The sequence below is a fragment of the Pleurodeles waltl genome, chromosome 8 (genome assembly GCF_031143425.1).
Source record: "Pleurodeles waltl isolate 20211129_DDA chromosome 8, aPleWal1.hap1.20221129, whole genome shotgun sequence".
Classification (NCBI taxonomy): Eukaryota; Metazoa; Chordata; class Amphibia; order Caudata; family Salamandridae; genus Pleurodeles; species Pleurodeles waltl.
The window spans coordinates 1,387,625,092-1,387,652,897 of record NC_090447.1 but is presented as its reverse complement, the minus strand read 5'-3'; the positions used below and the strand labels follow the sequence as shown (position 1 = coordinate 1,387,652,897).

General features: G+C 43.8%; 1 protein-coding gene across 1 annotated transcript in view; it reads right to left on the bottom strand.

Moving 5' to 3' along the window:
• Positions 1-661: 661 nt before the first annotated feature.
• Positions 662-27,806, bottom strand: part of GPR83 (G protein-coupled receptor 83) — a 149,336-nt gene continuing 122,191 nt past the window's right edge. The window contains exons 3-4 of the mRNA XM_069202429.1: positions 20,728-20,861; positions 662-2,495 (exon numbers count right to left, since the gene is read on the bottom strand). Of these exons, the coding sequence (XP_069058530.1) occupies positions 1,871-2,495; positions 20,728-20,861 (759 nt within the window). The 3' untranslated portion in view covers positions 662-1,870. The remainder of the gene's footprint in view (positions 2,496-20,727; positions 20,862-27,806) is intronic.

Sequence of the window (27,806 nt, the reverse complement as noted above, 5' to 3'; positions counted from 1 at the left end):
TGGATAGGCGAGCATTTGATGAAAGTTCTAGCCACAAGTTTTTTCACATATTAGAACTTCTGATAATCTTGCGTAAACTAAACACGGCACCAAAGCCACGTTTCATACATGCTTGAACAACCTGGATTTCCTTCACTATCACTGCATTTAATTGAATCACTCCAACCATAGATAAACGGGAGTTTCCTCACATTATATGAGAAGAAAAGTAACTCACTGCAAGGCTATATCATTTTATTGTGCTATATCTCCCTAAAGTGAATGCAAACTTTTAAATTTTTTATATTGTAATAATGCTGAATACTATCATCGTACCGTTCATGTTTAGCCGTTCACCTTTACTACAATGTATCTGGCTAACATATTTTTTCAGTTTTTGTAGTATATTTTCTAAGAAACCTATTTCTGGTACGCTTAAGGAACCATTGGTGGAATTTAAAACAACTAATCTTCAAGTATTATTGAAGCCTCTAATGAGTTTTAAACTTTGCAAATATGGTACAATGCAATGTACAATATATTGAACATCATAGGACACTTTTTTGAAACATTTCAAGCGGGTCGGTAACTCATAAATACTTATCAATGCCTTATTCTCTCCTTCTGCTACAATAGACTCCTTTATTTTTTGGTCATAACTAAACCATGACCAGTCCAAGGTAAAGTGAAAAATCTTTATTGTTTAAATCAAAGACCATCACATAGTTTCATCACAATTTCTATACATGGTTGTTTTTGCTTACATCAATATTTACAGGTTTGTATTATAAAATACATTCAGTTGATAAAAAACTTTTTCAGAATAAAACAAGATGTGTATCATGGTATTTCATTGACCAATTCCTAGACATGCAACATTTCCACTCGCAGAAATGTTACCATGCCTTAAACCACTTTTTTGAAAGTAGATCTATCTGGTAAGTTAACCAAAGTTCAGCATTTGGTAAAGGTTTTTAGAAAATTTTCTTCAGAGGACATATGTGGGTAGAGACAAATACATCAGTCTTTCTTGGGTGTCACGTGGCATCACCTGGTAGTGACATTGGCACAAATATACTTTTAATAACTTTTTTCTTGCTCCTAAGCCATGGTCTTCTTCCTTATAACTCTAATTTGCTCTAAGAGAACGCATAAGAGAGACTGTTAATGAAATTATGTTTATAATAAGTAGAGGTCGAAATGCTAGAAATTAAGAGCTGTCTGTGGGCTACTTCTGACCCAAATGTTCCTTGGCCCACAGTATTTAGCTAAACTATGATTGCTTCCATTTATGGATTTATAATGCGTGAGTCTGATTGCCCTTTAACAATATCGGAGGCGGGATGGAAACCCTACTCCAACCTAACGGTCACAAAGGGAGAAAGGAATTATGACAGAACCTGCAAGATGTGAGGTAAAGAAACAGAGAGTATAGCATTCTGAAAGAGAGAGCCATTAGGTGGAATCAAACGTAGGCAGGCATGGTGTTTGGCAACCCAGTATTCAGTAGCGCCAAACATGAACTCCTCGGGTCCAAGCATTTATTTACTATTTACTTATACAAATTAAGCATTGATAAGACCATTTCCAAATTCATATAATTGCACATTAGCCAGTTTCCTACTCCCAGCTTGTCAGATGTGGGTAGGTCTTCTAAGGAGCTGGGCATCCTGTCATAGAAATGACCTATATATTCATATCTAATCTAGTGATCTGATTTAGTGCTTACTGAGCATGGGTAATTTACTAAGCAAAGCAATCAAGAAAGGTACAAAAGAACACAAGCATGGATTTAAGATATGGTCTTGCTCCACATCATCTCTTGTCTTCTTGGCGACAATTTCAAGAGCGAGCCTTTGGTACAACTTGATAGTTCACCCTTACACGTTACTTAGCTCACAGGTACAATTGGTTCCACCGAAGAGAGATCAGTCTTCCCTGACTGAATGTTTGAGGTTGAAGGGAGCGCATTAGAGACTTGAGACCGCTTAAAATGGCCGCTTTCGGGCCAGGCGACTCTGTATGACGGAACAGTAGAGGGCAGCATGTGCTCCCTAGGTCCAGACTGTCTTTTACACATACTGATCAATGATTTCAGTTCAGTTCGGAAATTATCATTCAGCCAGCAGTAAATGAAGGGGTTGTAACAGGTGCTGCTCATCGCAAGCCAATGGAAGGCGAAATAAAGACCATTGTTGGTGCGAATGGTTTGGCTCGACAGAAGGACAACGTAGCAGTTCAGCGGAAACCAGCATACTGCAAAGAGCACGACCACAAGCATCAACATTTTAATAGTTTTTTTCTTCTTCCTTCTCAACACAACGTACTGCTCAGTTGTCACATCTCCGATGGCATTGCGCATCCACAGTTTCTTGGCCACTGTTGTGTAGGCAACTGATATGATAAAAAGAGGCAAAACATACAGCAGAAAGAAAGTTGCCAAGTCGAGGTATTTCCAAAAGAGGTAGGCTGGTTCAGGGAAGTCTGGTAGGCAGAGACTTCGGATATTTTCCTCACTGAAAATAAAATATGAAACAGTTTAGCAAATATTTAGTCTGCTTAGTATGTAGTAAACAGTGCTTTTCGTGCTGTTTCTTTTCATGTATAAATGATTAAATGCAATGGTACAGAATAACAAAATTGTGAAACAATTCAAAATATATGCCCAACCATGTCATTCCATAGCACAGTTCAGGAATATTCTAGAACTTAAGGCACTTTACCAATTAAATAACTCAGCACCAGTTATAGAGGCAGGAGTTTATGCATGCTACATCATTTCAGATTGAATGCGGGATCCCCTTCGATATCTTGTAGATGGGTATTTATGGATGCTGGGAACCTGCGGATTTTGTATTGCATTGAAAGCCCAATATCATGCCCAAATTAACATTCTTGAGATAGTGAGACATCGGGAGGCAGGAGGACTACAGGTCCCAGCATTCTTCTTGGGTCTCTTGAGGCAGCCCAGGGCTCCACCTCAACTGTGCTGGGTTATTTTTACTTTATAGCAAGCTCTTCACTCCTATGTGTGGGACAGCAAGACAGTGGGAGGCAGGTCCCAGCATTCTTCTAGGGTCCCTTACTGGTGCTTTATAGCAAGCTCTTCACTCCTGTGGAGGCAGGAGGACTACACGCCCGACACATCTTGTTTGGGGTCAAGGGCAACAAGTTTGTATGTTTACTTTGTCCTTGGGACAAGTAGGCCCAACCCTCTGCAGCACAAACCCTTTGGCTGCCTGTTTACAGAGAGTGGAACTCTCTGCAGTTGAGGTAATGTTTCCAAAAGATAATGCTGTTCGAACTTGTATTTATGGTTCATTATTTGAAAGTCTTCATTATTAGGGTGAGTGCTGTAAATAAATGTTTTAAGGTCACACTTCACTACTGACGTTGGTTCCAGTACAAAAAAAAAAAACGTGTATACACATGTTTGAAAAGTTTAGGCTATGAGGCTAAGTATAATGCTCCCAGAATGCTCTCTGATTAGATGCAAATGAAGTGTCATTTAGTCAAATGTGTTGAAGCATGCTAGTATTTCCCAAAAATATTTCTAATTGAAAATCAGTGTAACCATTTTCAACACGATTATGGGAAGCATGAAAATAAACAAACACTGACAAAGCCAACTGATCTGACATTTTTCTAAGTCTTTCAGTTTCATCAATGCGTGTCTTGTTTTGACATGGCTTTTGTAACACTTTATTGTTGTGGGAGCTACCAGGCCCTCAACATTGTAACAAACAATGGCAACAAAAAAAAAAAAAAGTTTTTGAACTCTAAAAGCACACGTTGCCACCAGTGGCATAACAAAGGCTCCGCAGCCTCCCTCCAGTGGGCCCCTTCAGCACAGCACCTGCCCTGAGTGGGTCTGGAGAGGGGGCCTCCTCCATGTTCTTTGCAAAGGGGCACTGTAGGAAGTTGGCTCTGTATGCACTATTTCAAAGTAAGGAATAGTATGCACAGAGTCCAAGGGTTCCCCTTAAAGGTAAGATAGTGGCAAAAAGAGATAATACTAATGCTCTATTTTGTGGTAGTGTGGTCGAGCAGTAGGCTTATCAAAGGAGTAGTGTTAAGCATTTGTTGTACATACACACACGCAATAAATGAGGAACACACACTCAGAGACAAATCCAGCCAATAGGTTTTGTTATAGAAAAATATATTTTCTTAGTTTATTTTAAGAACCACAGGTTCAAATTCTACATGTAATATCTCATTTGAAAGGTATTGCAGGTAAGTACTTTAGGAACTTTGAATCATTACATTAGCATGTATACTTTTTACATAAAACACAATAAGCTGTTTTAAAAGTGGACACAGTGCAATTTTCACAGTTCCTGGGGGAGGTACGTTTTTGTTAGTTTTGTCAGGTAAGTAAATCACTTACAAGTCTCAGGTTTGGGTCCAAGGTAGCCCACCGTTGGGGGTTCAGAGCAACCCCAAAGTTACCACACCAGCAGCTCAGGGCCGGTCAGGTGCAGAGGTCAAAGAGGTGCCCAAAACGCATAGGCTTCAATGGAGAGAAGGGGGTGCCCCGGTTCCGGTCTGCCAGCAGGTAAGTACCCGTGTCTTCGGAGGGCAGACCAGGGGGGTTTTGTAGGGCACCGGGGGGGACACAAGTCAGCACAAAAAGTATACCCTCCGCAGCGCGGGGGCGGCCGGGTGCAGTGTGCAAACAAGCGTCGGGTTCTCTGTAGATTTCAATGAGAGATCAAGGGATCTCTTCAGCGGTGCAGGCAGGCAAGGGGGGGGCTCCTCAGGGTAGCCACCACCTGGGCAAGGGAGAGGGCCTCCTGGGGGTCACTCCTGCACAGGAGTTCCGTTCCTTTCGGTGCTGGGGGCTGCGGGTGCAGAGTCTTTTCCAGCCGTCGGGAAATGGAGTTCAGGCAGTCGCGGTCAGGGGGAGCCTCGGGATTCCCTCTGCAGGCGTCGCTGTGGGGGCTCAGGGGGGACAACTTTGGTTACTCACGGTCTCGGAGTCGCCGGAGGGTCCTCCCTGAGGTGTTGGTTCTCCACCAGTCGAGTCGGGGTCGCCGGGTGCAGTGTTGCAAGTCTCACGCTTCTTGCGGGGAGTTGCAGGGGTCTTTAAGTCTGCTCCTTGAAACAAAGTTGCAGTTCTTTTGGAGCAGTGCCGCTGTCCCCTGGAGTTTCTTGTCTTTCTTGAAGTCGGGCAGTCCTCAGAGGATTCAGAGGTAGCTGGTCCCTTGGAAAGCGTCGCTGGAGCAGGGTTCTTTGGAAGGCAGGAGACAGGCCGGTAGGACTGGGGCCAAAGCAGTTGGTGTCTTCTGTTCTTCCTCTGCAGGGGTTTTTTCAGCTCAGCAGTCTTCTTCTTCTTGTAGTTTCAGGAATCTAAATTCTTAGGTTCAGGGAAGCCCTTAAATACTAAATTTAAGGGCGTGTTTAGGTCTGGGGGGTTAGTAGCCAATGGCTACTAGCCCTGAGGGTGGGTACACCCTCTTTGTGCCTCCTCCCAAGGGGAGGGGGTCACATTCCTATCCCTATTGGGGGAATCCTCCTTCTACAAGATGGAGGATTTCTAAAAGTCAGAGTCACCTCAGCTCAGGACACCTTAGGGGCTGTCCTGACTGGCCAGTGACTCCTCCTTGTTATTCTCATTATTTCTCCTGGACTTGCCGCCAAAAGTGGGGGCTGTCTCCAGGGGGCGGGCATCTCCACTAGCTGGAGTGCCCTGGGGCATTGTAACACGAAGCTTGAGCCTTTGAAGCTCACTGCTAGGTGTTACAGTTCCTGCAGGGGGGAGGTGTGAAGCACCTCCACCCAGAGCAGGCTTTGTTTCTGTCCTCAGAGAGCACAAAGGCTCTCACCGCATGAGGTCAGACACTCGTCTCTCAGCAGCAGGCTGGCACAGACCAGTCAGTCCTGCACTGAACAATTGGGTAAAATACAGGGGGTATCTCTAAGATGCCCTCTGTGTGCATTTTTTAATAAATCCAACACTGGCATCAGTGTGGGTTTATTATTCTGAGAAGTTTGATACTAAACTTCCCAGTATTCAGTGTAGCCATTATGGAGCTGTGGAGTTCGTTTTTGACAGACTCCCAGCCCATATACTCTTATGGCTACCCTGCACTTACAATGTCTAAGGTTTTGCTTAGACACTGTAGGGGCATAGTGCTCATGCACATATGCCCTCACCTATGGTATAGTGCACCCTGCCTTAGGGCTGTAAGGCCTACTAGAGGGGTGACTTATCTATACTGCATAGGCAGTGTGAGGTTGGCATGGCACCCTGAGGGGAGTGCCATGTCGACTTGCTCGTTTTGTTCTCATCAGCACACACAAGCTGGAAAGCAGTGTGTCTGTGCTGAGTGAGGGGTCCCCAGGGTGCCATAAGATATGCTGCAGCCCTTAGAGACCTTCCCTGGCATCAGGGCCCTTGGTACCAGGGGTACCAGTTACAAGGGACTTACCTGGATGCCAGGGTGTGCCAATTGTGGAATCAAAAGTACATTTTAGGTGAAAGAACACTGGTGCTGGGGCCTGGTTAGCATGGTCCCAGCACACTTCTCAGTCAAGTCAGCATCAGTATCAGGCAAAAAGTGGGGGGTAACTGCAACAGGGAGCCATTTCTTTACAGGCACCCTCCAGTTTCGTTACGTCACTGATTGCCACTGTAGTTCCCGACACTGAACAAAACGACTTTGTGTGCCAATATGCTCCTTGTGGAAGAGCAGAGTGCGATCACTCACAGTAAAGCCAGCCGAAAGAGAGAGAAATAGAAGTTTAATAAACACAAAATGTCTTTGTTAACACCAGACCTAATTAGGGACCAAGACCCACATGTAGGTAGCTTTTTTGCATGTCGCAAACAGCGACTTTCTCTGTTTGCGACGTGCAAAAAGCACACTGCGATGCACAAACCCAGTTTTGCGATTCGGTAACCTGTTTACTGAATCGCAAAACGGGTTTGCGACCCCTTCCTAATTGCGACTCGCAGTGCAATGTAGGATTGTTTTGTGACCCCGGGCGCAAACCAATCGCAGTTTGCACCCATTTCAAATGGGTGCTAACACTTTTGCAAAAGGGAAGGGGTCCCTGTGGGAATGTCACTGTAAACATTTTTTCAGAGCAGGCAGTGGTCCTGCGGACCACTGCTTGCTCTGGAAAAATGAAACAAAAACGTTTCATTTTTCGTTTTTGTAATGCATCTTGTTTTCCTTTAAGGAAAACGGGCTGCATTACAAAAAAAACTGCTTTATTGAAAAGCAGTCACCAACATGGTGGTCTGCTGTCTCCAGCAGGCCACCATCCCTGTGAGGGCCGCCATTCGCAAGGGGATCGCAAATTGCGACCCACCTCAAGAATATTCTTGAGGTGAGCATTTACGAAGCCCTTGCGAATCACAGATGGTGTCAGGGACACCATCCTACATTAGGATTTGCGACTCGCAAATTGCGAGTCGCTCTGACTAGCAATTTGCGGGTCGCAAATCTGAACCTACCTACATGTGGCCCCAAATTCTTAAAGAAAGTCACAAAAGTGCACCTATGGTATCTGCCGTACCCCTATAAAATATTTGTGAACTGTATTTTAGCATGGGTAAATACGCATGTGTAGATTTGCTCATGTGAAAATCTATTGAGCATTTGCAAGTTCATTTTCCCTCCAGCCACTTTCTTCCCAACCCTGGAAGAAGTTCGAATTCTGCCATTGTCAGGAGTAAATGTCCAACCTTTCTTATTATGGGAAAATATTAGAGAGAAGCTGGTGAAAATCTTTAAAACATGCAGGTTAGTAGGTTTGCGGACTCAAAGGCATTCCAGTCCTGGAACTATTGCTTACTGCTTCCTCCAGCCCCAGTATGCAGATCTGCAGAAAGGTGGCAAAATAAGGAAATTGCTACAGTAGGGATTGAAACTGCAAGTATTCAAGCCCTACTATGGTAGTAGCCCTGGCATAATCAGAGAGGCTATTATCCGAGCTCTTACATAATGAGTTTGCTGCCATAATTTGTTGCCACACTACATGGCACCAAAGGGACAAGTAGATCTTTTTACAGGACAAGTAGATTTGAGAAGCAACCTGTCCCCTGGACAAGTAGATATTTTAATAAATTCCACACCCCTGGCATTCTTCTTGGGTTCCTGGAGGCCGCCCAAGGCTCCACCTCACCTGTGCTGGGTTACTGGTGCTTTATAACAAGCTCTTGACTCTTGCAGCGTGGGACAGCAAGACAGTGAGAAATCAGGAGGCAGGAGGACTACAGGTCCCAGCATTCTTCTTGGGACACTGGAGGCGGCCCAAGGCTCCACCTCACTTGTGCTGGGTTACTGGTGCTTTATAGCAAGCTCTTGACTCCCACAGCACAGGATACGCGTGGGAAAAGCTTGGGCCAAGGGCGGGCCCGTCCTGCGCCTGTCAGCATCAGGAAAAGCCAGAGCAGGGCCACCCCCTTTGGTTGGTTGGTCCCCAGGGAGGTCCTACCTGAGGTTTCGGGCTGCATGATGCCAGGCGCCTATTTTTCACGCTAGCCAATCTCTCTGTCCTTATCATACTAGAATTACATGCCAGCCTGACATATAATTCAGAGTTCTTATCACTGGTCTGGAGTGTCCAGTGCAATTGAAATAAGGTAATGCAATAGCTTGGCATGCTGTTTAGATCTTGTACCGGTACCTAGAACTCTATTGCACAAATTAATATATCCAAATCAAGACTTTATCTGTATTCAGTTTTGTATGCCATACCGATAACTAGAGTGAAGAGGCAATAGTAAAACGGAAAGCGATGGATGTACCCTTGGGGCGAGGAAGCGTGAAGAAAATCCTTAGACACGTGGCAGAGAATTGTACTTTGGCAGAGACTGAGGAGTTAATTGAGGAGGTGGAGGTGTTACTTGTTCATAAAGACAAACTCCATGGCAAGTTAGGTAATGGGTCTGCTCCTAAGGTTAAATCCAAAGGGTTACACCACAAGGGAATTAGGCCCTTTCTCCAACAAACTAAAAAGGTGCGGCCCCCCCAACCTTAACAGTAAGGATACATCAAGTAGGAATATCTCCCCCCTCTACCCAACTCGGCATCCCCTGAAATGATAGACTCAGACTGCATGTCTGAGCAAATCCCATCTAAAATTAACACAGTGGAATGCTCCTATAGCTACACAGTATTGGATACCGCAGAGCCCATTGAGGTAGAAACTATGGCGTTTAGGCATCCCCCCAATAGAGATAGTATCCCTCTCATCGATCAGTTGAAATCCCTAAAGAACAAAATTACGCATTTACGGGATTGCATAAATTGATTGGCTGACAATTTAAATAGCAAATTGAATAAATTAACAACACTGGGCAGGGAAACTAATAAGCCAAGGGAAGATCTGTGGGATGGGAAGAGATCAATATTTGTAAAAAAAAAAACACACACTAGATCCTACCAACATGAGAACGTGGCTCCTCAAGTTGACCACAGTAGCACAGCCAAAGAAGATTTGACTGAAACTTGGAATATAAGGGGCAATATATCCATGGATCAAGTCAATTCACTTAGGGAATTGACAAACAGCAACCCACAGCATGACCAGAGGAAAACTTACTCGGGAATTATCCACATAGCCAAAAGAGGACTGGGGAATAATAATGGACTTAATGATCAATATGATATTCATATGATTATTTTCCCAAATTGCCACCAGAAGGGAGGGAATCACAAGAATCGCTTACCAACAAAGTGATCCACTGGATAAGACATTCTAGAGGCTGCAGGTCTGTTATCAGAGAAGACATCCTGTATGCAAGGTGCCTTAACAATACAAATAGTTCCCATGACACAACATGGATAAAACTAAAGTCCCAGTATTTGGTGGAGGGACTAATAGCGCTCGAACTGAGATTCGGGCCACCAAAAATGTTACAAAGAAGACTCAAACTTTAGTGACTCAAATGAAATTAGGCCCCTAGATGCCACCAATCTTGCACAAGGCTGGATTGATGGACAACAGGAAGTTGATTGACAAGAGGTCATTACAAGTAATGTAGGGCCTGCACAGAGGGAAATCTTGGGAAGAGAGCAGGAAAGTATGGTAAGCTTGAAGACCATAAGCAAGGGTGAAATTCCCCCAGAGGTTATCCCAAATCTTCGAACAGATCGGCCTAGTAAATTGTACATGGAGAACCAGATCAAAGATAAAGCTGCTGACGAACAGGGAATGTCCATGGTAGAAGCCGATTGCATAAAGCTACTGTCCTGGAATTTTGCTGGTATAAAGGCTAAGCTTGCAGATCCTGAATGGGGAAACTTTATAGATTCACATCATATAATACTCCTACAGGAAACATGGGCTACTGATCAAGTCCATAGGCCTGGCTTTATGACCTTTGCCAAAAATGCCATCCCCTCGCCCGCAGGAAGGGCCTCAAGGGGCCTCTTGATCTGGTTACAGCTGGACCTTTTCCCCTCAGTAAAGGTTGTTCGCTCAGAGAGTAGTGATCTCTTAGCCATATAAATATATATATCTACCAAGCAAGGCTTTAAGTATGTGGTCATAATGAACATATATGTATGATCTGTTTCATCAAGCTCCTTTTCTACCACGGTTGACAAACTTTCTGACCTGCTTGATAAACTACACAAAGGAGCGGTAAATAGTATAGCAGGGGATTGTAATACACAAATAGCCCCCAAAGATGGGCAAGACTGAGTCTAATGAGTCATTTTCTAGACTAGGTGTAAGGAAATGCCACCTTGGCATGGTTACCCCCTGACTTTTTGCCTTTGCTGATGCCAAGTTATGATTTGAAAGTGTGCTGAGGCCTGCTAACCAGGCCCCAGCACCAGTGTTCTTTCCCTAAAACTGTACCTTTGTTTTCACAATTGGCACACCCTGGCATCCAGGTAAGTCCCTTGTAACTGGTACCCCTGGTACCAAGGGCCCTGATGCCAGGGAAGGTCTCTAAGGGCTGCAGCATGTCTTATGCCACCCTGGGGACCCCTCACTCAGCACAGACACACTGCTTGCCAGCTTGTGTGTGCTAGTAGGGATAAAACGACTACGTCGACATGGCACTCCCCTCAGGGTGCCATGCCAACCTCACACTGCCTATGAAGTATAGATAAGTCACCCCTCTAGCAGGCCTTAGAGCCCTAAGGCAGGGTGCACTATACCATAGGCGAGGGCATAAGTGCATGAGCACTATGCCCCTACAGTGTCTAAGCAAAACCTTAGACATTGTAAGTGCAGGGTAGCCATAAGAGTTTATGGTCTGGGAGTCTGTCATGCACGAACTCCACAGCACCATAATGGCTACACTGAAAACTGTGAAGTTTGGTATCAAACTTCTCAGCACAATAAATGCACACTGATGCCAGTGTACATTTTATTGTAACATAGACCCCAGAGGGCACCTTAGAGGTGCCCCCTGAAACCTAAACCGACTATCCGTGTAGGCTGACTAGTTTTAGCAGCCTGCCACACACCAAACATGTTGCTGGCCACATGGGGAGAGTGCCTTTGTCACTCTGTGGCTAGTAACAAAGCCTGTACTGGGTGGAGGTGCTTCTCACCTCCCCCTGCAGGAACTGTAACACCTGGTGGTGAGCCTCAAAGGCTCACCCCTTTTGTTACAGCACCCCAGGGCACTCCAGCTAGTGGAGTTGCCCGCCCCCTCCGGCCACGGCCCCACTTTTGGCGGCAAGGCCGGAGGAGATAATGAGAAAAACAAGGAGGAGTCACTGGCCAGTCAGGACAGCCCCTAAGGTGTCCTGAGCTGAGGTGACTCTGACTTTTAGAAATCCTCCATCTTGCAGATGGAGGATTCCCCCAATAGGGATAGGAATGTGCCCCCCTCCCCTCAGCCATTGGCTACTAACCCCCCAGACCTAAACACACCCCTAAATTCAGTATTTAGGGGCTCCCCAGAACCTAGGAACTCAGATTCCTGCAACCTAAGAAGAAGAGGACTGCTGAACTGAAAAACCTGCAGAGAAGACAGAGACACCAACTGCTTTGGCCCCAGCCCTACCGGCCTGTCTCCCCCCTTCTAAAGACACTGCTCCAGCGACGCATTCCCAGGGTCCAGCAACCTCTGAAGCTTCAGAGGACTACCCTGCATCTAGAAGGACCAAGAACTCCCGAGGACAGCGGCTCTGTTCCCCAAAGGCTGCAACTTTGCAACAAAGAAGCAACTTTGAAACAACACACGTTTCCCGCCAGAAGCGTGAGACTTTGCACTCTGCACCCGACGCCCCCGGCTCGACTTGTGGAGAACAAACACCACAGGGAGGACTCCCCGGCGTAGCGAGGGTTGACCCCCCTGAGTCACCACCGCAACGCCTCCAGAGGGAATCCCGAGGCTCCCCCTGACTGCGACTGCCTGCTTCAAAGACCCGACGCCTGGAAAAGACTCTGCACCCGCAGCCCCCAGGACCTGAAGAATCCGACCTCCAGTGCAGGAGTGACCCCCAGGTGGCCCTCTCCCTTGCCCAGGTGGTGGCTACCCCGAGGAGCCCCCCCCCTCTTGCCTGCCTGCATCGCTGAAAAGACCCCTTGGTCTCCCATTGATTCCTATTGCGAACCCGCACACTGCACCCTGCCGCCCCCGTGCCGCTGAGGGTGTACTTTCTGTGCTGATTTGTGTCCCCCCGGTGCCCTACAAAACCCCCCTGGTCTGCCCTCCGAAGACGCGGGTACTTACCTGCTGGCAGACTGAAACCGGGGCACCCCCTTCTCCATTGAAGCCTATGCGTTTTGGGCACCACTTTGACCTCTGCACCTGACCGGCCCTGAGCTGCTGGTGTGGTAACTTTGGGGTTGCTCTGAACCCCCAACGGTGGGCTACCTTGGACCCAAACTTGAACCCCGTAGGTGGTTTACTTACCTGCAAAAACTAACAAACACTTACCTCCCCCAGGAACTGTTGAAAATTGCACTGTGTCTAGTTTTAAAATAGCTATATGTCATTTGTGTGAAAACTGTATATGCTATTTTGCTAATTCAAAGTTCCTAAAGTTCCTAAGGGAAGTATCTTTCATTTAACGTATTGTTTGTAAATCTTGAACCTATGGTTCTTAAAATAAACTAAGAAAATATATTTTTCTATACAAAAACCTATTGGCCTGGAATTGTCTCTGAGTGTGTGTTCCTCATTTATTGCCTGTGTGTGTACAACAAATGCTTAACACTACCCTCTGATAAGCCTACTGCTCGACCACACTACCACAAAATAGAGCATTAGAATTATCTCTTTTTGCCACTATCTTACTTTAAGGGGAACCCTTGGACTCTGTGCATACTATTCCTTACTTTGAAATAGTTCATACAGAGCCAACTTCCTACACTAGGGCTCCTAGATGTTACTGAGAAAAAGTAAGTCTTTCAATGTTGCTATACAATTAATGGACCTAGGTATGGCACATGGTATAAAAATAGTAAATGGAAATACATGATCTGACTGCCCCCCATGCCCAACCTTTAAAAAGAGGAATAATAACAACTCATATAGATTATATCTTCTTGGATAATAACTTGTGGCCCTTTTTTATTGGATATGGATATTATTGCTAGAGTAGATAGTGACTATCAGGCATTAAGCGTCATGTTGGATTTTTGTGTTTTCAAATGCACAAATTTGAAACCAACTAGCAAAGTTGATATAGTCCAGGTTACTACGAATAGGAGGAATTTAAAATGGCCAGCTGTTATGAATAATAGTATGATCCTAACCCAAATCTATAGCCTCTTTCATGTAAAGCTTTCTCCACTAGTGTTTGGAAACAAAGGCAGCATAAATTTCCCAGACCTGCATACTCAACTGATGAGAGATGTAAGCAAACTATTTATAAAGACAGTGAAGAGATGTATTTGTCCCAAATTGCCCCCTAGGTGGTTTACCAGAAAGTGTAGGACTGCCAAGAATAGTCTCTTGGAAGCGGTTAAGTCAGACTGCCAGGCTCAGATTGTAATAGCCAGGAAGGCTTACAAAGCTACCCTGACAGAGGCAAAGAAACAATGGGAAATTACTTAGTGGGATGATCTAGCAGAAGCCCTTACACAAGGTGATGTGAAAACCTTCTGGAAAGGCATCTCGGATGGAATGCATATGGCAGATTGCCATCTAGAGCTAGTCATTGCTCCTGAGAAATGGATGACACACTTTGAGGGCCTTTATGCAGAGTGGTGCAATATAAAGAATAGGCCACAGGAACATGACTGGAGTTTATCAAGTGAGCATTGTGTTCCTACATGTAATGCTTACCTACTGGGCAGCAGAGAGAGGGAGGGAGGCAGTGGTGTTTACCCTAAATAAAACAGCTATTGCCCTAAGACAAATGAAAAGGGAAAAGGGTCCCTGGTCTTGATGATATTCTGTGTGATATATATCTTTCCCAACCTGACATATGGATCCCTTATCTCAACTCCCTCAGTAATGCTATCTTGAGGGGTGAGGGTATTCATTACTCGTGGCAAGGGGCGGTCATAATCCCATTTCATAAAAAGGGAAATAGGGACGAGTCGGCCTACTATAGGCCCATAAGCCTAATTGACACAAGCCAGAAGATCTTCTGTAGGCAGGTCCTGGCTAGACTCCAATCTTGGCTTGATAACAACTCACTCGATCCTTTCAGAAGAACAGGCAGGCTTTAGGGCCAAAACTAATACCCTTGACCAGGTTTTTCGATTCATGACTATATGCTGGAAATATGTATCTTTGAGGCAGAACCACCTCTACGTTACATTAATAGACTTACCAGCAGCATTTGATCTGGTACAAATATACACCTTATGGGAGGTTTCGGAGGCATATGGAATTCCTGGTGATCTCCTGTGGTTCCTGAGAGTATTGCACCAAGATACATATGCAAAAGTTAGATTGGGCAGAGGAGGGGACCTTACATCTAAAATCACCATTAGGCAAGGCATTAGACAAGGGTGCGTCCTTGCGCCAACATTGTTTAGCCTGCACATAATTGGCGCAGTGAAAAGGCTGTTACAATGTAGGCATGATGCGCCTAAAAGTGCAGGGGTATCTGTTCCACTCCTTATTTTTGAGGATGATACACTTTTAGTATCCAGATTCCCTATGGGACTACAATGTGAGCTGGATACCTTTGCTGCTTCCTGCCATGAAAGAGGTTAAAAGTTAAATCCGTCAAACTCCAAGTTTATGATGATCAACCAACATCAGTCCTCCAGAAAGAAGCCGATAATTTGTGGAGCTCCACTGGAACAAGTCAAAAATTTCGACTACCTGGGGGTAAGGCTGGCGGATAACATGCACTGGGGACCTCAACTAGACAAAAGTAAGTCTATTCTATTTCAGAGGGCAATGGCTATACGGAGAAGATATAAAGCTACTGGGGAGGGCTCAGTATCGCCAGTTCTAAAGGTTTATGGGGCCACTGCTATGTCAGCAGCCACATATGGGGCTGAGATTTGGGGCTATGCAAACATAACACCATTGTCACAGACAGAAAATAAATTTGTCAGTGCTTTGTTTGATCACCCAATGAGTAGACCCCTTCTAGCACTAATTTGTGACCTGACTTAAATAGGATTCACCATTTGACTGCTTTGAGAACCCTTGTGTACTGGGTAAAATTGTGGTCATCTGCAGAATCCTCCCCATATACGATATCACTGGTCAAATTGGTATCCTTAGACTCACAAGTATGCATACCCTGGCTACAACATGTAAAACAAGTAACAGATATGTTAAAAATTGAAGAATTGTGGAGTAGGCCTTGTTCAATGGGGAAAGCCACTGTGCAGAAATTGAAAAAGAATATTTGGATCACATTGTGTTAAGAGCCTGGGTTGATCAGAAAAATGGGAGTATAAGTGCGCAATTTTTGTTCCATAAGTGTATTCCCAAATTCTAACCTTATGTTGTCAGAATCACTCCCCTCCAAGGAAAACTACTATATATTTTGTTCAGATGTGGGGTTCTTCCCATAAAGTCCTTCACTGCAAGTTGGGGAAAAAAATTCAGAGACCAATCTTCCTGCCCACACTGCTTAGTGGTCATGAATCCGAAGCTCATTTTTTCTTTTTTTGTCCACAATACGTCCAGGGGTGGAAAAAAAGGATAATCACACTAAGCAAATTAATGGGTGTGAGACAATACAAGATAATGTTACGTATCTTAAAAAGTGAAACTCAAGAAACAATCGTGTTTTCAGTTTCTCACTATTTGCACTGGGCTTGGGGCCTGAGACTTAAAATTACTACTTAAAAGACCCAGTAACCATGTGGACCCAAACAGATACAATTTAATTATGACTCTGTTATAGCATTTTATGTGATTGTTGAACCTATTGTGGGTCACCTGATGTAAATATTCTACATGGTAAAGGGTATGAATTTTAAATGACTTTAGTATGTACATGATCTGCAGTTTCTTCTTATTTGCACTGGTATTGGAAATTGAGACTGAACTAGTACTCAAAATACCCAGTAATTATGCAGGCCCAAATAGACATACTCTATGTACAACTTCGGTATAGTATCTCAAATGATTGTTGAATTTATTGTGGGTTGACTGTTGCAGATATTCGACATGGCAAATTGTACACATTTTAATTGATCTTAGTATGAACGAGATTTTACTGCATTTTATTTATTTATTATGATATGCACTTTAATGGCTTCATAGCCGAAATAAAGGATTTACTACTACTAACATTACCGAGATAGAATGAAACCTCTCTTGTGGCATATCTGCTGCTGTACAAACACCCATGCACCAGCAACAATTAACGCTTTCAAAGCCTAAATGATATTCAAGTGCATTTTCCACTTGTGCTGTTCTCTTGCAAGATGTGCACACACACACACACACACACACACACACACGAAACAACTAGTTTGAATGCTTTCAATGACACTTTCTAGAAGACTGAAACGTAGCCTGTCCTGATGTTAGCTGTGAGAACTGATGTCATAATTATCATCAGTAGACTTCAATCACACTCAACTGATGTAAACGGAACATCCTTGATATGCCCAAATCTGGAATCATGCAGAGTCATTTGGTAGGCAGCGTGCAAGAAATCCTAAATGCAATAAACTGAATGTAAAGAGAATCATAATTTACTTTTCATACGTACGGATTTTAAAGGGAAATTCAACATATCTTAACCATTATTTATTACAGAATTTTTTAATGAATTATATGACTGAAACTTGGTTAGAAAGGATGCTCTTGCACAAGTAGTCATGCTGTGTTAATACATTGAATTGCTTAAGCATTATCTTCTGAAACAAACATTTAGCAAACTAGCAACTCATAACTGTGAACGCTGAAGCTTCGGCCAACCCTTCTGTAACAAACTTCCCTTAAGAGTCCAGGATACTGTATCGAATGCTTCTCTATGTAAAAAAAAACACAGCTGGATTTCAATGTCAATGGCTGTTTGACCTAAAAGGGATGTCACTTTGTGAGTATATTCTGCTGATCTTCTACCTGTCACAGATCCAAGTTGGTACACATTCCCAAGCTCATAGACAAAGGAGGCCAGGTAATGTGCTAGTAACTTTCTGCACATTTTGGATCTGTTTTTAGCTGTGAGATAGGCACATAAAATATGGCTTAATATTAATATATTGTGCCTTTTTTTAAACAGCAACAGTGACATCATTCTATGAAGAAGGCTTTACTGCTTTATGCATAATGCAGTGCAGCACTCACAGAACATTTGGTGCAAATTGAATGATTACGTTTGATAAAACCCACGTCTGTTGAAGCTCACAGGTTTTCTATTCTATATATTTGTAGTAGTGCAAAGGCACACAGCTTTGTTGTGTGATAAATTACTAATATTAGACAGACAGTCAATAGAGGTGACTTCTCTTTCAGCTTAGCAGAGGCACAATGAGTGAGTTTTTTGTGACTGATGTCTATTTATAAGCCGATATGTCAGTTATACTCCTTATCTCTGCAGAATCGTTTATAATTTGTTTTTAGGTTCAAGGCACTTTACATGGTTTTTCAGACATTGTTAAATTGTGTTTTCATAGTTATAAGCACTATATTCTGCCCTTATGCCTTCTATATAGTATACAATATGTTATAAATTGGGGTGGTGGTTGACTGGGGTGGAAACCTTAGTCAAACAGCAACCACAATCCTGGTCAGGGTAAGCGTCAGGCAACCCCTAAATTAACCTTTACTCATCCTCTGGTAGCTTGGCACAGAGCAGTCAGGCTAAACTTAGAGGCAATGTGTAAACTCGTTGTGCAACACTTCAAACAGTAAAACAGTGAAAACACTACTCACAAGGATTCCACACCAGATTAGAACAATAGATCTGAATTTAATAAATAAAACAAGACCAATGTGACAAAAAGCCAATAAGAAGAACTTGAATTATGAATTTTTGAAGATTAAAGTGTAACACTGCTCTCAGAAGCAAGAAGCAACAAGCAGGGATGCATGTTTACACTGGACCGTGACAAAGGCAAATGTTCATGCCGAACACACTGGAGCGCAGGCTGGTTACAGGGACCTAGTTGGGCCCGCTGAACAAAAGTACCTCAAATCCTGGTTACAGAGCATTGCATTGGTCCCAAACCATGCCGTCAAGGAGCTGCATCAATGTTTTCCCCACACAGTTGAGGTTATGCATTGATGTTCCCCATGCAGCAATGGTGATGTGCCAGTTTTGAGATGCAATGGAGTTCGGGTGTGGATTCTGGCTGTGTCAACGTCAAGGTGATCCGGGTCCATGACTGGGGTGGCACCACTTGGCAGGACATGCTCACAGATGGCAGAGTCCAGGTGCAGGAGGAGGGTGATTGGAAGTCTGTTATGTCCCGCAGACCTCAGATCAGAAGGCCAGCCAACTAGCCCTTGAAGTCACTCTGGGTTCAAGTGATACAGGTCCAGTCCTTCTCACCCAGGCAAGGGAACAGCAGTCAGCAGGGCAGCATAGCAAGGCAGGAGTCCAGCAAAGCAGCAGTCCAGCAGAGTGACAGCCCTTCAGCAGCACAGCAGTACTTATTCTTGGAAGAGTATCCACAGGTCCAGAAGTGTGCAGAGTTGTTAGTGTCAGAGGTCTAGTACTTATACCCAGTTGCACCTTTGAAGTGGGGGAGACTTCAAACACAGGACTTTGAAGTGAAAGAGGTCCTGCCCTTCCTGTTCTGGCTTCATACTCACTACATGGGATTATACAACCGTTTGTGTGGGCACAGGAGACTGCCTATTCAGATGTAAGTGAAGATGTGGCCAGCACTAACCTCCCCTCCTGCCAGAATGGCCCATCAAGGCCCATCAAGTCACACCTACTTTCCCATTGTGTGTGGCTGTCTATGGGAAATACACAAAGCAGAAATGTCACCTACCGCAGACACGTGATCAGAGACAGGCAGCAGGCACCAAATGGCTAAAATAAAACAATATCAGCTTTCTAAAAGAGGCATTTTAAGAATTACAGTTTAAATTCTGACGACCATAAAAATGATTCCAGAAACAACAAACTCGAAGAGTTTATCTCTTGCAGATTGTGACTTACACTTATCAAATGTAATTAGGTAATCACAATGTTATCCTAAGGGAGAGATAGGCCTTGATTAAGTGAAAAATGACTTTGGGAGTTTATCACTATCAGGAAATGTAAAACTTAAAAGTACATGCCCTGCCTTTTAAATACATTGCGCCCTGGCCTCTGAGTTGTCCAGAGCCTACCTTAGGGGTGACATATGTATAAAAAGGGAAGGTTTGGGCCTCGTAAAAAGGTTATTTTGCCAGGTCGACATGGCAGTGTAAAACTGCACATACAGGCCTCGTAATGGCAGACCTGAGACATGGTTAAAAGGATTCTTAAGTGGGTGGCACAATCAGTGCTGTAGGCCCACTAGTAGCATTTCATTTACAGGCCCTGGGCACATGGGGTGCACTTTACTAGGGATTTATGTTTAGGGGAGAGTGCACAAGCACCTTAGCACTGGTTAGCAGTGGTAAAGTGCACAGAGTCCTACCGCCAGCAAAAACAAGGTCAGGAAGTGGAGGAGGTTGGCAAAAAGTTGGGTGGAAGACGACCCTAAGGCTGTCAGGTCTAACATAATATAAAAAGATTCAGTTGTGCTCTCATTTAGCCTTTGTGTAATGGTTTGTACTCAATGATCAAATAACCCAGGACTGGCTTCCAAATTGATGACTGTCCATATAATGGGCAATCGTCTGTCTGTGGCACAATACGTAGTTTCCTTTGCATTGTTTGGGTGTTCTAGGCTTAACTTACCATCCTCATGAAATATCAATACCCTTTCAGAAATGCCCAAAGCGTAGTTCAAAGGAGCTGAGCCCTACCCTCTTCTGTGGCACACATGTGTAAGGTTCACAATAGACATGGCACAAGGACATTTTCCTTTCACCAGAAAGGCTCTAAAAAAGTAGCTTTAAAACGCATCCACATTTTAAAATTTTCAATTTTTTGTGTATATTTATATACTTTGTTTCTCAGCTGATATTATTTAATTTGCTAAACATTGAACCCCCTGAGTAGGCATTGTGAACTGTCAGTGGTAGGGTGGCCCCAGGTTAAGAACCACTACTCTAAAAAACTTCAGAAAATACATTTTAAAGTTTAATATTTGCGTTGCTTGCTTGCTGGGGATGTCACATCACAGGCACGAAAATGACAATAATTGTGGGACCAGCAATTCAGGTCATGACATTGACATTTTCTGTATCTATACCAACTATATGTCATCAGAGAGCAGGAATCGTGGAAAAGAGAGGACATATGCTTAAATATACATCACGTTTTGATCTACTACACATTCTACCTGTACTCAAAGGTGAACAATTTTTGATACATGGCATGGGGGAGAGAAAATCCGGTGGCCATTATCCAGATGACAGCAACATATACAGCTCCTTTTGCTGTTGATATCCGAGGTTTCAAGGGATGCATTATCACCTGTAAAAAAAGACAAAAATACCTTTAGTATTTACTTTAACTGTTGTTGATTAGGAAATAAGAATTGAAAAGTGAATTATTTGTTGAATGTATCATTTTAAATTAAGACCGCTCCTCCATTCTTATGAACTTCCTACCAAGAACATATACAATATGTCCCAATTCGTATTCTACATTCATGTAGAAAAGGTGTAAGCAGTGGCGGCTCCTCCGATATGGCGGAGGAGCATCACCCCCGACAGCAGTAGGAGCTGCAAACCTTTTACTACAAAATGATAATGAACTATGTTTATTATCATTTTGTAGTAAAAGGGGAGGGGCATTGGGGATGACAGTCACGGTGGGGGGTGTACAAGCACTCCCCTCGGGGCGCATGTATGTTTTGCTGGCTGTCTCGGGCCGGCCAAACACACATGCGCAGTAGGCTCTCTCCAGCCCGGCACTCTGTTGCCGGGCTGGAGAGAGCAGGCACAGGCTCCCAGTCTGCCTGAGAGCACCCTGGCTGGGTGCTCCCAGCCAATCCTAACGCTGCCCTGAGCAGAGTCAGGATTGGCCGCATGGCAGGCTGGGAGCCTGTGCCTGCACTGCAAGATGGAGGAGTGGCGGTGAGAAGCGGAGCAGAGGTAAGGTGTTTTCAAAAAAAAGAAATAATGATAATTTTTACATTTATTAAAATGTCCCCATACCAACCCCCTGTGCCGCTCCGCCCCGCTCTGCCCCTCCCACTGTAACCCCAGTGAGCCAGGAGAGGGTGGGAGGGTTATTAAGCCAAACCTCAAACGAATTAGGTCCTTTTTATTTCAGATGGTTAAGGAAGGGAGGACATCATGTGTGCAAGCTTCATACACGTACACACACTGGCAGCGATGTAAAGGTCTACATGGCCAGGATTTCCTATGGCTAAGATTTCTACGGCTTCCTATATTGTGATTTCCTAATCTATTGCAATCAGAGCTTTGCTCTGAGCAGGAACTGGGCAAAACAGAAAGCAGCTTCAACTTAAATATTAATCCCAATACTCCATGGTGTGCTGCTATGATGCCGCTATATGCGTGTTAAAATTAAGATCAGCATTGTAGAGATTTATTTTTTTTTTAAAATCCTAAATCATTCTTACAGAGTGGTGGTGAATATCTCTAAACATAAAGCCTAAACACAAAACAAATTGCATATGATTTTTAATGTACACTCTGTAAAACAAAGTAATGGACTGGAGCCAGTGTGCTGTAATATTTGGTATAGCATATGGTAAAAGGATACACAGTTTTATGGGCTACTATTACACAATACCAGAAATAGAGATGATTGTGTGCTTTCTATGTTTCACTTGAGACAAGGGTGCATTGCGCTCTACACTTTGAGGGTCTTATCAAAGTGGGACAGTGTTGACCATGCCCATCAACTGAGTTAGACCTCTGACTGACATCAAGGGCGAAAAAGCGCCTATTGCCCCATCACTTGGTTCTAGCTGATTGTGCCACTGGGCTGCTTCCTTCGACACTGCTATGGCAGTGATTGAGAGGACACGGTTGTACATTGTTTCACTAATATCCCAATAGTTGAAAGTAACATGCTTGGCCCCCTGGACTTTTTCATTACTACACGTTAATCCAACCACCGCTGTGCCAGGTCTTGTGGCCAACCCCCTGTAACCACCCAAACCTGCGCCACGCACAGCCAAAGGCCATGCGCGGTTGGGTTGGCTGCAGGGCCTGATGTTGTGGGGTTGGTCACAAGGGCCTGACTTGTGCCAGTCCCTGCAGCCACAACCCCCTAACCACTCAACACTATGCTGCGCATGGCCTTTGGTCATGCTTAGCAGCAGTTGGATGCAGATCTGCGTGACCCCTCTTCCCCTGCCGATTTTGGACCTGCGGTCCCCATCCCCTGGGGCCTGGTATTCTAAAATGTGTTTCTTTTGGGAGAGGGGGCCACATGGCCCACTCCCCTGGACGATTTCAGCCCCGGGGACCCAATCCCCAAGGGCCCAGTGTTCATATATGTATTTTTTTTGGGAGGAGGCTGCGTGGCCCCCCTCCCTGGGCCAATGTTGACCTTGGAGACCCGATTTCCTGGTGCCCGGCCTAAATATTTTATTTTTGGGGGGGAGTGGTGACTATGCGGCCCCCCTCCCCATGTCGATCTTGGCCCTGGGTCCCTGTCCCTCAAGGCCCGGCATTAATAAATGTATTTTTTTTGGGGGGGAGGGTGGCTTTGTGGCCCCCCTCCCCAGGCCGATCGCAACCCCTGGGACCCCATCTCCCAGGGCCCAGCCATGTCACCCCAGTCATCACTGTTGGAGACCTAATGGGGAGCCTCCGGGACCTGGCCCACCGGGGGGCTTCATTTAGATTAAACAAGCACGGATCCGCCACTACTACTGGCAAAAATTTTAAAAATATATATTTTTGCTTTTGGGGAGCAAGGGGGGGACCCCAGCACTAGAGCTAAGGGGTCAGGGTATCCCTACCCTGGCCCCATTTCTTTCATCTTTTTTTCTGGGATTCAGCTGAAGCCGAGTCCCAACATGGCTGCCAGCACTTCCTTGTTGAAGTGTTGGCAGCCAATCAGATCTTAGCATGAGATCGAGAGGGTTTGTGGAGCCTCCACATCCCTATAAATACAAATTTGGATTTTCTTTAATTTCTCAAAAACTACTGAAGGGATTTACACCAAAAAACAACAACGTCACTTTCTGAATCAAGTGCTAGCTTTCTGTCAAATTTGGTGTATTTCCATCCAGCGGTTCAGGTGCTATTTCTGTGCAAAATCCCTATAGAAAAATGCATAGGGAAAAAGCGTTTTGGGACCCCCTACCCCGTTTTTCTGGGCCACCGCTTGACGGATCACTCCAAAACTTTCCATACAGATGCTGAAGTGAGCAACGTATATTTTTGGAAACTTTGGTGAAGATTCAAATGGCGCCAAAGTTATTAGCAAAACAAAAAATGCTTTTTCTATAGAAATTAGGTCCTAACTATAATGAACTAGTGGTGACTAGGGTTTAGACGGATTATGGGTTTCTGGATGGCCAGGGCATTTTTAGGTTTCAGGATGGGTATGGGTTTTTGGGTGGCAAGGGTTTTTTTCAGGGTGGGGAAGGGTTTTTGGGTGACAAGGGATTTTTAGAGGTTATAGGTGAGTATGGGTTTTTGGGAGGCAAGGGAATGTTTAGGGTGAGAATGGGTTTTTGGAGTCAAGGGCATATTTAAATTTTAGGGTGGTATGGGTTTTTGGGTGGCAAGGGCATTTTTAGGTTTTAGGTTGGGTATGGTTTTCTGGGTAGCAAGGGCATTTTTAGCGTCGAGGGAAAGCATGGGTTTTTCGGTGGCAAAGGCGTTTCTGGAGTGGGTATGGGTTCCTGGGTAGCAAAGGTGTTTTGGGGTTTTAGGGTGGGTATGGGTTTTTGGGTGGTAAGGGCATTTTTAGGTTTTAGGATGCGTGTGGGTTTTTGGTTGGCAGGGGCATTTTTTGGGTTTAGGGTGGGTGTGGGTTTTTGGGTGTCAAGGGTGTTTTTAGGGTGGGTATGGGGTTTTGGGTGGCAAGGGCATTTTTAGGATTTAGGGTGGGCGTGAATTTTTGGGTAGTGGGTTTATAAGGTTTTTATATATATATATATATATATATATATACACACATATATATATATATATATTATATATATAAATATATATATATTTTAAAAAAAAATATATATACACACACATAAGGGGTTTATACTTACCTGTAAATTTTTGATCATGCATATGCCTTTACCATTCATGCCTTCACAATAAAAAGGCGTTGTAAAGGCAAGCGTGGCAAAGGCATATTTGTGGGAAAATTTGCGTTGTAAAGGCATGTGTGGTAAAGACGCATGCTTTGTAAAGACCGCGTTGTAAAGGCATACATGGTAATGGCATGCGTGGTTCTGTCATACATCCTTCCTGGCAACCTCTATTTAACCTCTGAGAGACTGAGGGACAGGGTACAGATTGCAAACTGCTTTCTCTTTCTGTCCTAGAATTCATGACCCCTGATATCAGCAGCTATTATGCCTTACTGATGTTGATGGTTGTGTGGACTTTTTCTTCCTATGGGAATCTTGACTCTCTTTCGCCCCACATTGTTTACCTCTATGTAGGTGCTCATGCTACTGTTTATGCAAAGCATGTACACTCCTGCTAATGGGAATGCTTCACGTTATTGTTTATGATGATATTCTGTATATGGACATCGTTTTAGCTGAGGGTAGAGGATACTCATAAAGTGATCTCATTGGTATGATAGGACCAGTATTATTCAGTGAAGGGTAATGTGTGATCTCGCAGTTTTGAAGTTACAAAAATTGTGCCTTTGCGAGATTCCACTTATAACTATGTAGTTGGTACCACCCATCTGCAAGAGGTCTATATTATGAATGACACCTTCAGAAAATCCTGGCCTTTTAGCCACTAGCACTTTGCATTCTGGGATTTATGAGTTCCTACTTACAAAGCTAAGAGTAAAGCCACAAGTCCTAAAATGCAGCCTTCTGTTAGTTAAAAAGCAAAAATTGGCTGAAGGAGTCACGCATGATGCAGTATCACTTGGTAGTCATGATTCTGAAGAGATTGCTGCACTGAGATAAATAATAAACATTTTTCATACATGGACTAAAAATCAAACATTTCCGAATTTTAAAGCTTTATTGCACCGAAGGCAAAACATATTCCCGCCGTTATTGATAGATCAACTGAACAGCAATAATAGCGCAACCTGCAGAGATAACCAGAGGTACCAGCATTCAACAAAATTATAAAATACACGTCTAGCTCTCATATTTCAGCAAACCACCAAGCACTGCATCTCCTCACACAATTACTGCATCTTGGTGTTCATCAGGCCCAACACAAAAACACTCCCTATCTAGGCTCAAAACAAAGACAACATCCTTCCATACAAATGAGAGAGCGTAGCTTATATAATCTATATTAACATGAAATGTTTATGAATTAATGTGTGATGATGCCGCATAGAAACTGTACAAATAGCAATTTTGCTTAAACGTGCACTTGAATTGTGACCACGATGAGTGGCCACCAATGTATACACAAACTAATAATGATGACCAAAATGTTTATGTTACGTTTAAATGAGCTTATATTAACATTTGCGTTATTAAATCTGTATTGAAAACCTCATAGGCCTTAAGTTAGCATGAGCCGGAGTTTAGCTGCCTGGCTCTCATATTAAATGCATTTTCCTATTTTTCAGTGTGCTGACTCACAGGGGGCCGTGACCCCGTTCGTTCTTTTCCTTCGAACTTGGACGATGAATGTAACCATGTAGATCTGTTTCTCACCCGCTCCCATCGCCTTTAAAACTAGAATGTTATAAAGGAACTGAAACAGTGTAGATTAATGTAATGTACAAGGTCATTCAAACCGAAGAAGACAGTGGAATTGCTGACCAAAAGATGTGCAAAGAATTACAAGGGGATGAAGTCACCGGATGTGCCACCTCTGAAGACGTCAATTGTGAAGACCAATCAAAAGCTTGTAAATCAATATGGGGTGAAGATTAGGATTACTTAATGTACTTTCTGATAGGTTAAAGATAGTGGGGTATAGTAAATGTCCAATAGAATTTTAGGGGAATGTACTACGAAAAAGGGATAAAAACCCATGTCACAGAGAAGTCATTTAGGTGGGTTAGGAAATGTTATTGATTTTATCCAGAAACTCTGTCACTCTCTTTGGTGACTTTTGATTTTATTAAAACCACCCTTGCCCTTAGTTTGTCCATTCATAGTTTCCTCCTTATGAGGGAAGTGCCTCTTTTTGCCCTTAGCTGAGTTCTTACCGATGGCGATTTGACTGATGTCCTGAAGACGAAGACTGAACCTGTGCGCTGACCCAATCCTTGGAGGGTAATTATGACAATGCATTTGTGATTTGTCTGTTTGCTTTTCCTTTCTAGGTACCAACTGCTTACTTTTGACAGAGACCTTAGCTAAATGTTTTCCAAATTGGTGTTCTAAATTGTTTTGCATGAAGCCCAACATGCTAATGCTAATCAGTGGTTAGGACAGGTGTTTACCTAAACTGACGCAAATAGACAAACGACCGAGACTATGCTTTGTTGAATTGACGCAATATTGACACTCTGCCAATCTTGATCTATGTTCACGCAGTGTTATGTTCTGATGTTTGTGATTCTCGCTTTAATGAAATCTTATCAAAGTTGCCATATCATGACTACGCTATTATGTTTCTTGGTGTTGAGATTAACGCATATGCTTCTAGGTTGTAATTAATAGGGAATAAAATTCATAAATTCTATTAAAATGGTGTGGTTATTCATGGCTGAAAGGTCATGGTAGCGTCATTTGAAGTGATTAATTACTTTGACTAAAGTGAAATGCATTGTCGTAATAAATATTGTTGACATTATTGATGTATTGATTGATATATTGATTAGCTATCTCGTCCTACGGTGTCTCTCAACTGGGTCAAAAGATTCATTGGCCTAAAACGAGTCCTGATGTGAAATAAATTATCATAAAGGGACGCGTTAACAGTTCTGGTAGCAGAGCGACGGTTTGGCCCTTTTGGGCCCTAGGACGGAGAATCATTGTTTAAATTGTTTTTCTGTGATAATGCAAATTGGAGGTATGATGTGTTTCTAAATTCACCATGACTTCCTCGGGATCTCGGAGCCTGCCTAAGTGAGTTGGGAATGTTCTTGGCGTCATAGTGTGTGTGGTATAGGGTTTTGCGCTTGCTCAGCTTATGCATTTTTGCAGGTGATTGTGAAATTTGTGTGTATTTAGGCCAGGCAAATGTTGTTTTAGTAGGAGTGGGCGTACTCCGCAGTATGAGAGTAGGAAAGTCGGCGTACTTCATGTGAGTGTGGCGCTTTGTGCTCAATATGATCCATGTGGTTGGTTGTTTTGTACGGACCCATCGTGGTCTAAGACTCCGG